This window comes from Aphis gossypii, chromosome 1 (assembly GCF_020184175.1).
Source record: "Aphis gossypii isolate Hap1 chromosome 1, ASM2018417v2, whole genome shotgun sequence".
In the NCBI taxonomy this organism is placed as follows: Eukaryota; Metazoa; Arthropoda; class Insecta; order Hemiptera; family Aphididae; genus Aphis; species Aphis gossypii.
In genome coordinates, this window is record NC_065530.1 from 7,340,819 (window position 1) to 7,356,515 (window position 15,697).

At 26.9% G+C, this 15,697-nt stretch overlaps 1 protein-coding gene across 1 annotated transcript; it reads left to right on the top strand.

The window, feature by feature from the left end:
* The first annotated feature begins 1,151 nt into the window (after positions 1–1,151).
* LOC114128908 (coronin-1C) lies at positions 1,152–12,269 on the top strand. Its single transcript, XM_027993516.2, has 9 exons — positions 1,152–1,722; positions 3,624–3,818; positions 7,782–7,936; positions 8,013–8,110; positions 8,184–8,362; positions 8,430–8,651; positions 8,726–8,932; positions 8,998–9,282; positions 9,519–12,269. Exons 2-9 carry the CDS (start codon positions 3,624–3,626, stop codon positions 9,738–9,740), a joined length of 1,563 nt encoding a protein of 520 aa, XP_027849317.1. The 5' UTR covers positions 1,152–1,722; the 3' UTR covers positions 9,741–12,269.
* Positions 12,270–15,697: the final 3,428 nt, after the last annotated feature.

The following is a 15,697-nucleotide window of genomic DNA, read 5'->3' on the forward strand; positions in this document are numbered from 1 at the left end:
GAAATATTTATTTATAAAATAAATAAAACTATAAAAAAATCTTTTTTTTGCAATGCACAACTGTATTCTATACTCACGGGACACAATAAGTAATAGGTATAATATGATGAATTAAATTTAAAAAATGTTTTAGTACGTAATCGATGAAAAACAATTATTAGGTTTAGGTAGGTGGTGGGTACTCAAGTCTAAATAAATACATCCATTATTATAGAGGTAGCTATGGTTGGGGGAGACTTGAATATTTTTGAGGGAGTAGTCCCTCAACTGACAACCACTATCCAATAAATACATTTATTATAGTATATTATATAAAATGTTTAAGTATGACAAATGAGGTTTATGCCGTTTGTGGTCTTGTCGAATCTGAGTCTAGAAGATCTAGTTTGGTTAATATTATGAACTTTTAGTGGGATTCAAGTACTATCCTCTAGGTCTATGAGTATTACGCTAAATCCGTATTTATTGCAAAAATCAGAAAATGTGTCGGTGCTGTTAAAATGTAATAATAATATTAACTAGCAGGCGCCCGTGTCATAACTCGACGAGTTTAACTCGTAAGATAATACGTTTTGAATCGAACTGCGATTGTTGATAAATATTAAATAACATCGTCTGTCGTTCGACGCTGTACGATATTTTAATACGTCGTATCTTGTTGTGAGAATATAATGGCTAATAATAATAATATGAAATGCGCGTGCGGTGTGCAAGATTTCACGACACGACATGAATACGAAACGCTCTATTATGGTCAGCACGGTGAACGATAGAATTCGTGATAAATAATTATTTGAGTCGGTAAAGTGTACGGCGTTGTCCAGTAGAGTATTATCGAGTGATCGATACGTCCAGTCGTCCAAGCGACGGACATTATAAAATAACATGTTATTCTATGAATGCCGAGTCCGATGTACCGTATAAATACATTTTACGTGTCAGACGTTCGCGGCGGCGGCGGCGGCGGCGACGACGACGACGAGCGACATTATTATAATTTACGATTCGACAATATACCGTACAATAATACGATATACCGTCGACGGCGTCGGCCGCGGACCACGGTACCGTTCGCGTGGGGGTTCCGCGACGTTGGCGGCACTGCGGCCATGGTGCCCGGTGTCGCACTGGCCCGTGCGTCGTTGATTGTAAATAAACCGGCGGACCGCGGACGACCCCCGGCCATCCATCCATCGCACCGATTCAGTAGCCAGCCGTCGCGTTTCCATTCGCAAACTCCAAATATGGTAGAGTGATTCAGTGATATTAGACGGCGACCTTTTTTTTCCCTCCGATTCACGGCCAGTTCGCCGCGCCGTTCAGCCGTTGTCCGCGCTTAATATCGTCCTCTCCCCCCGCGCCACGCCGTCCAACGACGTTCCGGTTATCTTGTCCGTACAATATTTATTTATTTCATTTTTTTTCCCCCGTCAATATTACACCCGATACGTTATTGCATTGAATTCGTACGATTCGGCTGATCGACGACTTCGCGAACTTTGGTAATAATTATCGAATTCTCATCCGTTTTACACATACGTCGCCGCCACACGCATACACTCCTCACGGTTAACGCAATACATACTTACATACGTACATAGGTATATATATATTTCGCTGGACCGCCGTTGCTCCGTTAGCCGTGTATCCGAGATAACGCCGGAAAAAAAATCAAATATACAGATTATACTCAGAGAAATTCCCGTTGCATGAGTCACCGAGGTGAGCACACGTTAAGCAATTTATTTATTTTTTTAATATATTAGTAGGTACGTCGAATTGGATTTGTCATTTCGACTTGATAGGTAACTTTTAAACTTTTGCCTAGGGGCATAAGTCTTATTATACTGATGTCTGTTACCCAGGTTATTACGAGTTTATCTGCGAATTATATTATTTTTTTTTTTTGATTTTAATTAATCGTGTAGGCACTTGCTTGGCAGTTGGAATGATAAATACCAAATTATTTTACATTGATGGTTCCTCTGTCACACGCCCATTTTTTTTAGAATCTGACAATATTGATGAACGTTAGTCAATGACAAAATTGTAGAGGACATTCGTGTACCTATTAGGTTTTTTGGCATAAGGAATGAAACTTTTATGTTTTAATTGGAACATTAAACAACAAACAATTTGGATTCTAGATGTTGGGATAAAAATTAATTGTTATTGATAATTTATTTTTTGAATATTTGATGATTATTTAATTATAATACATAATTATAGGTAGTTTAGATTAACTAAATATGACCTTATTTGTTGTTATAGTTTTAATATAATATGATGAAAACAAAATAATAAGTATCTTAATTTTTTATTTTGATTATGTTAAGTATTAAATTTATGTATTTAGTAAATACTAATTAGCTTTTTAGTAGCTAGTTTCATAAATAGTTCTTACCTAGGTATATTAAAATTTCAAAATGTTCACTAGAAAATCAAAAATTCATTAAACATACAAATATGCAATATAATTATATGATACATAGATGATACACCTTAGATATCTGCGTAACAGTATTATTCTTATTCTAAGTTAATACTAAATATTTGTATGATAAGATTTTGTTGAAGTTAAAAACATGCTATTAAAGAAAATGATTAAATATAATTTAGAGAAAATGTCAGTATTAACATATCAACCATATATATAAATATATACATATCATATATATGTATACAAAAATAAATACATTAAAAAAAAAAAAAATTACCTACCTTTACCAAAACATACTAATATGATTAAACAACTTTATTAAAACTACCATTTTTTTTTTTATCATATTTGACTTTTTAAGTTGTTTGATGTAACTTGAAAATATTTAACATGTATACCTAAGTAAGTTTTAACCTTCATATTTGTTTTAGGTAGTAGTTATTGTGTGCTTCTATTTTTTTTTGGGGGGGGGAATTTTCCTAGTTACCACGAATTAAAGTCTAAAAAACAGTGTTCAACTTTCTTACTGTCCTATATTATATAACTATGTATATTTTTTTTTCTTCTCTTCTCTCTCTCTTTTCATAGTTATTCATGTCACAGGGTGTTACCACTGGGTATCTTCCCTAATCTAACTTCTCATGTCATATTTTACCTCTCATATATCAAACCTACTTATTGTACAAAAAGCATGTATAGATTGTAGATTTCTTCAAATAAATAAAAAAAAAAAAAAAAAACTTCTTGAATATGCATTTAAAAAAACGAACTGGGAGGTAAGCGGCTCTGTATTCTACAATGATAAACTTATCAGTTATCACATATGAGTAATTTTATAAAATGTTTAGCAACCTCTTATGCGTGTAATCCCTCTTTGACAATTTGAATTGTATGGGTGTGCTGCAACACTCAAGCACACTCCAGCCAATTTGTCCCTAATATCATTCCTTTATTTACCTAAATACATTACTATAAAATAGGTACATACTATATATTATTATATTGTACAATTTATTAAAAGAATATTGAATATGACAATATTTGAAGAAAAATTTAATATCTATTAACAGTATTAACTGTATTACTTACATATAAAATGATTTAGATAACTGTGTTAGTTTATCCTCGTGCAATTAACTTTGTATTATTTTTATGATTAAATTTTTAATAATTTTGTTTATAGATGTCTTTTAAAGTAAGGAGTAGTAAGTTTCGTCATGTTTACGGTACAGCTTTAAAACGTGAATATTGTTATGACAATATTCGAGTATCCAAATCTTCGTGGGATTCCACATTTTGTGCAGTGAATCCAAAATTTGTGGCCTGCATTGTTGAATCAGCTGGTGGAGGCGCCTTTATTGTTCTACCTCTTTCAAAGGTATGTTATTTAAAATTATTTTATTTGTATAATATATAAAATAATTATTCATCGAAACTAGGGATGATATATTTATGTTAAATAAAATATACCTAACAGAATTACTAGTGATTAAGTATATGATGTCATGTACTGGATTCTCATTCCTATTGACTCAATAAATAATATTTTCTTTTAAAGTTGGTTACTCACACATTTTTTTTTTTTGTTAAAAAAGCTAATTTTTCATTAAAATAATAATAAATAAAATATATCAACAATTGTGCTATTTTTACTAGGTATTCATAGAGAAATTTTAAGTTTTTCAGTATACTATATTTACATACTAATAGATTTCATATATTATATTTTAGTTAGGACTTAGGATATGATAGTTATTGATGTATTATTTTTTTAACCACAAATAAGAATAAAGGATTAAATATAAACTTATCTTTTTAGTAACAGGATAGTTTACATTATGGATATCATTTCATCATTTAATTAGGTACTGTTGCATTAAGTATTGAAATATAAGTAGTGAATTGAATAATGTTTTAGCTATACTTGTGTGAACACCATCATTGACACCAAATATGTAATGTAATGTGATGATTTGTATAACTAATGTAATTAAATATGATGTTGTGTAGTATAGTAGCTAAACAAGTAACAACTACATTATAAATTAATAATATTATCAATAAACATATTAATATCATTTTTTATTGTTAGGATATATTATATTATAATATTATCATTTTTAGATATAGTTTATCTATTTTTAGAAGGAAATAAAATATAATATACTTAAATATACATGTGTCAATAATTTTTTTCATGTTTACAAATTTTATTCTAATTCATATATTTATTTATTTTTAAATTTTTTATTCCATTTTGAAAAACTTAAAATTTCAATAAGTTAATTCCAAAATGTTTTGTATTTTAAATAAAAATACCTAATTATTTTAATAATTCTAGAGTTATTTGAAAATTGAAAATTTCACACATATTAAATTATTAAATAAATATTTGATATTTATTTAACATAAAATTGTTTTAGTATATTTATACCTATTAGATTTAGAAATCTCATTTTAATCCGATTTATAAAAAAATAATTTTTGTTTAGTAAGTACAACAAATTAAGATTTAAAATTAATACATTAATTGTGGACCATAGTTTTCTAATTCAGAATTAATTTGCAACTAGACAGATCAAAAGAAAAAAATGAGTCATTTCTCGATAGAGTAGTTTATGGTGTCACCACTTTTATTTATTATTACGAATAAATAAATGTGACGTACGAAAAACCTGGTTGGAATTGTATTATACGTATATTAATTCTTAAAACTAAGCTTCTAGCCATATTTTTTAAGATTAGATCATACATTAATATTAAAATAAGTATATCTGTATGGGTGCTGTGTTTTTATTTTGTTTCGTTAATTTTCTGTGGTCAGCAACACGACATATCCAGGGCAACCCCACTTAGTGACGTACGCCTAAAATAATTTATATATAATAACTGTTCATCGTGATTTCTATATTTAAAGTTCTCCCAGGAGATTAAAATCATCAAAAATACATTTGAACGGTTGCCGTGTGCAAAATGCCAATTTTTCCTCGCGAGAGCAATTTTTTGTATATTTCAATATCGATATTTTTAGTAAAGATAATTATATTAATTTGAGATAATATTATAACATTCTAATAACATCATACATAGGTCAATATTTAGTTGATTAAAAATTTTAACAGTTTTCTTAATTAGGTAAATTACTATAAATTAAAGAGTTGTAAAATATGTTAAACATAATTATTTATTATAGGTATTTATATCATGTATTTTATTATAAATAATCATTTTTAATAATACATTTATAAACACGTATAAAAATAACAGTGCGTTAAAACAATATTTAATTCATAATAACAATATTACGTTATACAAGTAATTTAAATTTATTCAGTACATGTTCAATGTATTTATCTTAGCGCGGAATGACGTCATAATTAATATTCATGGTCCATACAAACATATTGCCAAGAAATAAGAATACGGATAGAATAAAAATGATAGACCCCCTACTTAGATAATATGAACAATGCTAGTTTATGTTTTGTTATTTAAACTATTCGTTTATATTTCATTCAATGATTTCAATAATTACATTCTACAGAATAATCAGAGTATAATATCTTATCTTTTATACTTTTTTGTATTTAAAAAAAAATCGTATTCATGCAACAATATTGGTTTTTTAAAATTGTAGTATTTATTTCATTGTTTTTAATGTTATATTGAGGCATAATATCATATGACTCATAACTTATAAGTATTTTGTTACATTATTCACAAATATAATAATTATGTATTGAGAACAAAACAAAATCATTATTATTGTATGAAATTATTTATATTATTTTATTTATAATATACAGTTGTCTATGGTACATTTATACTAACTAGTAAGTAGTGTGACTCACATTACTAAGATAATATTATGTGTGTACACTTAACGTCCGTACACGTATAAAGAACTAAGTTCTAAACAATAGTTTACAGTTTATTGTTTTCCTTATTGTTTTTTTTCGTATCATTAGTTATTTTGTAATAGGTGATCGGATACTTTATAAATCATAGTGCCATAACGTCCGTAACAGGTGTTTTTTCTTTGTTAAATTACATATTGAGTAAATGTACATTTTTATTTATAAACTCAAAGTATTATACTTTTTTGATTCTGAGTAGAGCAGAGTAGTATCAGTCGGTTGTTTTTAATAATTAATTTTTTTATTTAGAAATTATTACTTTTTATTTATTTATATTATACTTTTTAAAATAAATTCTGATAAATTAAACAGAATCGATGTCAATTGGTTTAATAAAAAAAAAAAAAAAAATGCTAAAGCTGAAAATGTTTACCAATTATATGGATCGATATCGACGATATACGCGAGACAATTTTCATGAATTTGATACGATTGTTTTTTTATATTTGAATAAGAAAACTGAATACTAAATTAACGTAGTTTTAGTTCAGGTAGCCAAAAATAACTAATAAAAATATTATAACTACATACGTATATATCTTGAGAAAATATTATTTTTTGAGATTTATTTTAATTAAATTCTTAAATTTAAATATGATTTTAATTCAAGGTTATTTATTTATATTTTCATCACTATTATGTATAATATTCAATAAATATTTAATAAGTTTAATCATCAATTATTTTTATTAGAACTTCTTATTATGTTTAAATAGACTTCGGAACTTGAATAGGTATTTTAGAAAATAGCTCTTCCAGTATCATGATTTTGAATGCAATAATTTATTCCTACACCTTATTTTTAATTTCTATTATTAGCTTGATAAGGAATTTCACGGAAAATATTTTTAATGAAACTACCAGTACGACAATAATCGGTGGTTTTATTTTTGTAATAATATTTTGTGGATGATACTATTTTGGTTTTGAACTAATTTTGGAAAAATAACAATAATTTATTCTAAACCATTATTGTATTTAAAAATTGGTTTTAGGTTTATGGTGGATTTTAGACTTATTATTTATAGAAGTCGCGTGCAGTACTATTCTTAAAATTTTTTTTCAATACACCTATACAATGTTTCCGTAAAATTTGGCTGGATTTACAAAACAATTTAAAAAGTTTACTCATTCCTTAACAAGCTAATTTCTTATGCAAAATTAAACTTAATTTATAAATAAACTCCATACTTAAATACTTGTTTTCTCTAAATGACGAGGAATAGATATCCCCACCTACATAGCTATGTATACAAACACTACAATTTTTCCTGAATCTGAGCTATTTTCAATTATGTACTTGTTAATTAGAAATAAAACTAGAAATAGATTTGAAAAAAATCCATTTTAAGTGATCGAAATTTATTTTATTAATTGTTCTTGATTTTTGGATAATATTAACTCCATTATAAATGCTTTTTTAGACTGGTCGATTACCCGCTGATCAACCTGTAGTTGGTGGTCATAAAGGTCCAGTATTGGACATTGCATGGTGTCCGCATAATGATAATGTAATTGCTAGCGGTTCGGAAGATTGTGTGGTAAAGGTTTGGCAAATTCCGGATGGTGGTATTTCACGGTATGTGAACATTTTTTTTTTAATTTGAATTTATTTTATATTTAAACAAAATCAAATTTGTTTTTTTTCTTTTCAGAACATTAACTGAATCAGTTGTGGATTTAATTTATCACCAAAGGAGAGTTGGTTTGGTATTATGGCACCCAACCGCTCGAAATATTTTGTTATCTGCTGGTAATTTTATTTGTACTACTATGTTTTAAATATTTAGTTAAAAATGTAATATTTATACTTGTTCTGTTTATAGGATCTGATAATCAAGTAGTAATCTGGAATGTTGGTGTTGGTGAACCACTTATCCATATAGATTGCCATCCAGATATTGTATTTAGTGCTTCATGGAATTTTGATGGATCACAATTATTGACAACGTGTAAGGATAAAAAGTTGAGGCTAATTAATCCTAGAAGTGGAGAGATTGTGCAGGTATGCATTTTAATTTATTACCTAATAACTAATTTGTAATATCTATGTTTTTTCATTAATACTATAGGAAGCAATATGTCATGAAGGAAGCAAAGCATCCCGAGGTATATTTTTAAAAGGAGGCCTTATATTTACAACTGGTTTTAGTAAACTTTCCGAAAGACAGTATTCATTGAGATCTCCTGATAAATTAGATGATCCTATTGTTATGGTTGAATTAGATACAAGTAATGGAGTTATGTTTCCACTGTATGATCCTGATACTAGTATGATTTACTTGTGTGGCAAGGTAATATATTATTTTTAATAATTTTTATTATTTTATCAGTGTACATATAAAAAATATATATTATGTATTTTTAGGGAGATAGTGTAATTCGATATTTTGAAATTACTGCAGAACATCCATTTGTCCATTATATTAATACGTTCCAAACACCAGACCCTCAACGAGGAATTGGTATGATGCCGAAACGCGGTTGTGATGTATCTATTTGTGAAATATCAAAGTTTTATCGTTTAAATAATTCTGGACTTTGTCAAGCAATTAGCATGACGGTTCCAAGAAAGGTAATTTATTTTAAGATATTTTATAATTGTAAATTTAAAAATTTAAATTTTTTTTATACTTTTAGTCAGAGTTATTTCAAGAAGATTTATATCCAGATACTATTGGAGATATTCCTGCAGTAGATGCAGAAGATTGGTTTAATGGTCAAGATGCTGAACCTATCCTGATATCATTAAAAGACTATCATCAGCCAACACGATTGCCTACTGCTTCTGAAATGAAGGTGGCTAAAAAGCCAAATATATTGGATAAACCATCAGCAAATAAAACAGTCAAATCCAGCCCAAACAATACAACTGCACCTCCTGTAGCTAAACCTCAGTTTAATCAGCCACAGCAGTCAATTCCAGTTAGTAAATATAAAAAAAAATATGTCAGGTTGCATGGAAAGTTGATTAACTTAATAGTTCATTAAAATGTAATGTCTTGCCATGGACTTCTAACTCATGTCTTAAGTACTATTAGTTCACTATTAATTTATTAAATGTTTAGTGATTATTTATGCAACCTAGTATAGAAATATATTTTTCATGTATATTTTAAAAGATTTTTGCAAACTAAATAATAAATATTACTTATTTTTAGGATGATATTGTAAAAGAATTTAAGGAAGAAATTCGAAAGTTGAAAGCCATGATCGTAAAACATGAAAACCGTATTAGAGCTTTAGAAGCTCGAGCAGCCGAGGATACTACCGATACAGCCAAAGATAGTGGTGATTCTGTTCATAAAAATAATGATCTGAACGATTTAGAAATCAAAGATAATGATACAGAACATGTGGATACTAATGATGACGATGATTAAATTTGATGGTACAACAACATTTTTAAAACAATTTCTAAGAACTTTGAGATAAACTTGGTAATTCCGGTTTTATTTGCTATATTTATGACAACATACATTATTTAATTACAAAATAACATGCTCAAAGTGGTAACAATTCTACTTTTCTCTAGTCTTCAGTGTGTGTTTTTAAAATTTTTATTATCGATATAATATATTAAGTCATGTTCCTCTTTTTCCCTCAATTTGTAATTGTCCTTTAATTTATAATGAGTTATATTATTATTTGTATTCTTTCAACACTTTTTATTAACACACAAAGTTTCTTTGTTAAATTCATATTGAATAGTGTGCATAATCATGGCCAACCAAAAATAATGTTAATTATTTACTGTTTATTTGGTTAAATTGGTCAGTCACATGTAATATTAATCACAATCTAAAATCTTTAAATTGAAAATGTGCTTCCAAACAAAAATTTAACTACTCCATGAATCTCTAGTCCTTTATTGAGCATTACAATAAATATTTGAAATAATATTTTATTGCATATAAATAAAAGCTAGTATGAATACAAAAAGTGTTTCATGAAACTAACAATGTTTTGTGCTGATAGAATTTAAAATGATTTATGTAACTTCGATAATAGAGACAATTTTGACTGTAAATTATAAACATTGATTAATTAAAAAAAAAAAAAAAACATTTATTTATAAGATAATGTAACTAAGTGCTTGTGTTTAAATAAATTCTCAAAAACTATTGCATTCAATAGTAAATATGATAAACTTATTAAATGGTTTTAATTAGCATTTTTGATTACATTAATATATATTTTACATTTAACAACGAACTTTAGTTATTTTGCTATAGCTCATAATAAATTTGTTAATTATAAGATAGTAACCCAATTATTATTTTAGTTTTAATTCTGCCAGTAATATAATATCAAATACAATAATTTAAAAATTACTGACATGGATGTTTCAATTATAAATTGTTTTATTGATTCTTTAAATATAATTTATTCATTGAAATATCTAATATTACTCATTTATGATCGAACATTGCAGTTAGAAATTGTAGTCAATACCTATTAAAATATTTTAATATTATTTCGTAAAAAAATAAAAGAAATATAATCATAAAGTTATAACAATATAATTGAAATAATCTTGTATTGATTTACATTTTTTATCGTCCTATTATGCATTTAATATTTTTAATTTTATAAATTGCATTATTAATAAGTATCTAACAACAATAAAACATAACATGAATATAACATAAACATGTGGTACAATTGTAGTTTGTTGCATACTATTATCATGGGAAGTTTTAAAAAAATTTCACTTGTTATTTAAAGCATTAAAACAACAATCTGCGTTGTGTTTTTTTTTTAAATAGTGTATTTGCCAAATTATTAATATTTCTTCAATAAAAAGCAATTTAAATATATTTAAACAAAAAAAAACAGTACAACTTTTTTATTATGAACAGGGTGCTTATGCGAATTTTAATACAAATAAAATAAACTATTTATAAAAAAAAATACCCAAGTGCCAATATTTAAATAACTTAACTTTCACTATGTCATATTTTATAATAATCAGTTATTTAACATGAATGCTCAACTTTTTTTGTAATTCCCATAAATACTACCATGAAAAAATGCAATTGATACTTTGTAACTTTATCATTATATCTTTTACCATACCTGAGCATCACATTATTGTGTTAAGATAAATTCAGAATTAATGCGTTAGAAATAAAACTGTAGGTACTGTCATTTATAATTTTTTTTAATTCATATGTAAATATATTATACTTTTTAATACATTTGTTATCTATTTTTATACATTTCTGTAATACGTTTGTCATTTGAATGTATTATTATTATTATTATTATTATTATTATTATGATTAAAACTATTAGTTAATGGCTATTTAAACATGCAACATTATATACGAGTACATCCAAACATGGATATTACGCTTTTTTTAATCCAAATATTTTAACCATAATTTCTTCCCTTACGTCTTACCTATTGTCAACTGATTGAATTTAAATATAGTTGAAAATATCTTGTATTTTGTTATGATAATAATATGCATTGTATTTTGTACTCTTTTCTTATGTATAACATACATATATATTTGTAATATGTATTATATATTATACACATGTATGTATAATATTAGATTAAATAATTGTGTGCATGTGTGTGATCAGATATTGAACAGAGTGTATTAAACTTTTTGAAAACAAATTGTAAAACGGTTTGAATTTTTACCATTTATTTATTTGTATTTATTGTTTTGTTGAATATATAAATATGTTCAGTAATGTGCCATTTACATATAGTAGTTGGCTTGATGTATGACAAATGATAATTTGTAATTAACCTATATTTGTTTTATTACTTTTCACCTAAGAATTTTATTAATTTTTGGTGTAGACATTTGATGGCCATAAAACAATTTTACTCACTTAAAAAGTATGCCTACTGTATTCTCTTAATAAATTTTATGACGCATTTGCCACTCACACTTTTTTTTTTACTATATATTAGACAAGAACTTTGATGGTTTAGTGGTTATGATTATAACACTTTAAACTTAACTTGGCCACATTTGCCTGAGGTTATCAATCAAATATAGTTATTGATATTAGTGTCCTAACTCCTAGTTATATTAGATTCAGATGTAATAATATGTTATTATATAATTATCAACATTAAATTTGACCACTTATTAAACAATTGTTAATTAGGTATTGGATTAGCTTGAATCAAATGATTAAACAAAATAAAGATTATTTATTATAATTTTTAATAATAATTGTGTCTATGTCCATGGGACTAATATTGAAGAGTAGTATAATTTATAGTGCTTGTTTATGTTGATATATGGCTCAGTGCCTAGTTATATGTTATTTCGATTAAAATATGAAATTCCTCAAATTAAATTTTATTTAAAGGCCTTTTTATCATAAATATGTCCATTTAATTTATTAATATTGTAACTTGAAAGTATTAACACAGTTCAACATAATCTTAACTTATATTAAGTCACCTATACATAGATTATCAAAGGTTCAAAAAAAATTGTATCCTGTGAAAGTATTAGAAATATGTGAAATTATTATTTATACAAATGAATGCTATCTATCATCTGTGTCATAAAAATTATTGTAATAAACAAGAATTACTACTGGTGTATTATCAAATAATTTATGAAAATTGAATACATTTTTATAATTATTTTGTAACATAGTTTTAATATTTATATATTCTATTAATTTAAATTTTGATTATTATAATGACCCAATCAAATAAATAAAACAATTCTGGGTATAGTCATTATAATCTTAAAATTAACGTTCATTGTAATGGTAAATATTCAGGTATAGATTAAATAACACCAAATTGTTGATTAATGTATGGTATGGCCCAGGGCAGGGTACAATCTTTTGTAGCTGGTGGGCCAATTAACATTTTATACATTCATAGAAATACTAATAAAAAGTACTTAATACTTCAAAAGAAAAAAAACTATTTTTTAACAATCATACTTAACATGTTATTTTATGTTATAATGCACAAGTTATTACATTAAAATGTACGTATCATGAATCATGATGATGATTACGTTACTTATAATTATTGAATATTGAATTTATGTATTTTAGGTGGTATGTAGGGAAGGAGTGGCTTCTTCACAAATTAGCCCATCTTGGTGTGTACTATTATTTTATGACATAATAACGGTGCTTAAATGTGCTCGTTAGAGGCGTTTTTTATCTGCACATTTACAATTATAATAGTAGATGGTTCATGGTAGGTACTGTGTACAGTAAGCTTACAAAAGAATGAAATTATGAGATACAAATATTAAAATATGGATTAGCTAGGTAATTTAAAGAAGGGCCCCAAAAATCGATCACCTGTCACTGCAGGCGCGTACACAAAAAATTATTTTGGGGGGGGGGGGTTGAACCCCTAGAACCCCCCCTTATGTACGCGCCTGCCTGCAGTCAGTCTCATAGTCAATGTCCCTTATATACCTATTCACATAATATCACATTGTTCAATGGTTTTACATTTGTACACATTGAGATTTTTATGAATAAAACATGACATAGGTTATAATATTTCTTCTTTCTTAATTTTACAATGGAATGTCCAGAATTCGGAGTTAAATAAATTGGCGTTTAATTTATCATCACTGTTAATTTATGATAATTGTTTCATAACTATAATTTCTGAAAACCGGCCTTCGCCCACAAAATAAAGATCACTATATTTCATGCTTTCACATTTTTATGCCAAACGGTTTTGGTGGTACCTTAATTGCTACCCATCTTTGCATTCAGGTTAAGAATATTACTATTAATAATCATCTGATGACTTCGCTTTCGCAATAATTGATCAATTTGGTTGGTGTCAAAATATCGTTGTCGTTTAACCGAAGCTATATTTATACCAGATCTACCACTTGGTGAAATCACCCTCTTTTCGAAGTTACGGCTTTCATGCACCCACAATTTTATTTGGTTCATGGGGTGGTGCATTTTAGATAAATTCTACAGTAATCTTCATTTCCCTATTATAAAAGATTACTTTAATAACTATGGTGTTTCAATTATCTCGAATGTGAATGAGCTACGAGGTACGTTAGTTACCTAAGGTTAAATTTATATAAAGCTGATTGAATTGTATTTAACTTCTTATATTGCTAATACTTCATTTCACAACAATAGTGCTTTTAGTAAATACGAAACGTTTTTTGATTATTAATATAGTTATGTATGCAGATAAGTCCTAACGTTGCTGTTTCTCTATTATATAAGAAAAGAAAAAGTATACATTTTCAAAGCATTTATTGAAAAAAAAATCGAATTCTCTATTACGGTGGAAAATGGAAATGTGGAATGAAGATTGTATCAAGACAATTCGGGATAAATAGATATTGCTAGCTTTTAACTTTTAAGTATGTCTAGAATAATTGTAACCGATTTGATTGAAACAAAAGCGTAATTACAGAAGTAATTATAAAAAAAAAAAAAGAAAAGTATGCAATCTGCTATGTTATGGTAAGTATACTTATTTATCATGTTAAATCTCAAATCTTCCCAAACAAAAAAAAACATAATCTCTATAATACCTAGTGTATTATGTATAAAAACTTCGATTCAATAATATCTACCTACTTCAATGTCTTAGACGAGTCAATATTATAAATCAAAGTACTTTGACATTGTAGCCTTAGAACTGACTAGGTACTATTTACTCCCTCACCATCCATCACATATATTATATTATGGCTCCTTAAATGCATTTGTCATTTTTTCGAAGTTGTCATCACTCTTTTTATAGGTACCTACTTTTTTGATTGCTTTACTCTAAGCTAGGATAAGGATAGAGTTTCCTAAATTTAAACTTTGCTAAGCTAGTATACAGTGTGGTTCCTCGATGAGTTAGAGCTTGGGAGAGGTTCAACTGCTCTAGGGACCTATTCAATTTAGTTTAAATATATATATATATATTATAATTTATAATGATTAATTATAAATTATTACGATCATTGTAATATTGTGTTCTTAAGTATCTCAGCATTTGATTTTAAGATTTGGTTTTATTTTAAATGTATTAAATTTATAAAAATTGTCGGATGCCATATTTTTACTAATTTTATGATAGTAATGTAATTTGTAAGCAATATCAACCATTTGATTAAACAAAATAATAATTGATTTTCGTGAGCCAAAACTAAATTCATGTGTAAGACGGCGCTATATAACAATCTATTGAGATGGATAGTGGCGCACACAATTTTTTAAGTGCACATGAAACTAACAAAAGTTATCCACCCATCCACTTTTTTTTTTTTATTAAAAAAACATTCTTTTGAATTATTGTTGTCTGTAACTGTAAATATCCCTTAAAATAACTAGAAATAATAATTAAGATACCAGT

Bases quoted from the DNA above. Each gene is read 5' to 3' on its own strand.
- LOC114128908 (XM_027993516.2), top strand. From the start codon at position 3,624: ATGTCTTTTAAAGTAAGGAGTAGTAAGTTTCGTCATGTTTACGGTACA. The intron at 8,363-8,429 runs GTATGCATTTTA...TTAATACTATAG, and splicing joins GAAGTGGAGAGATTGTGCAG to GAAGCAATATGTCATGAAGG. The intron at 9,283-9,518 runs GTTAGTAAATAT...ACTTATTTTTAG, and splicing joins AGCCACAGCAGTCAATTCCA to GATGATATTGTAAAAGAATT.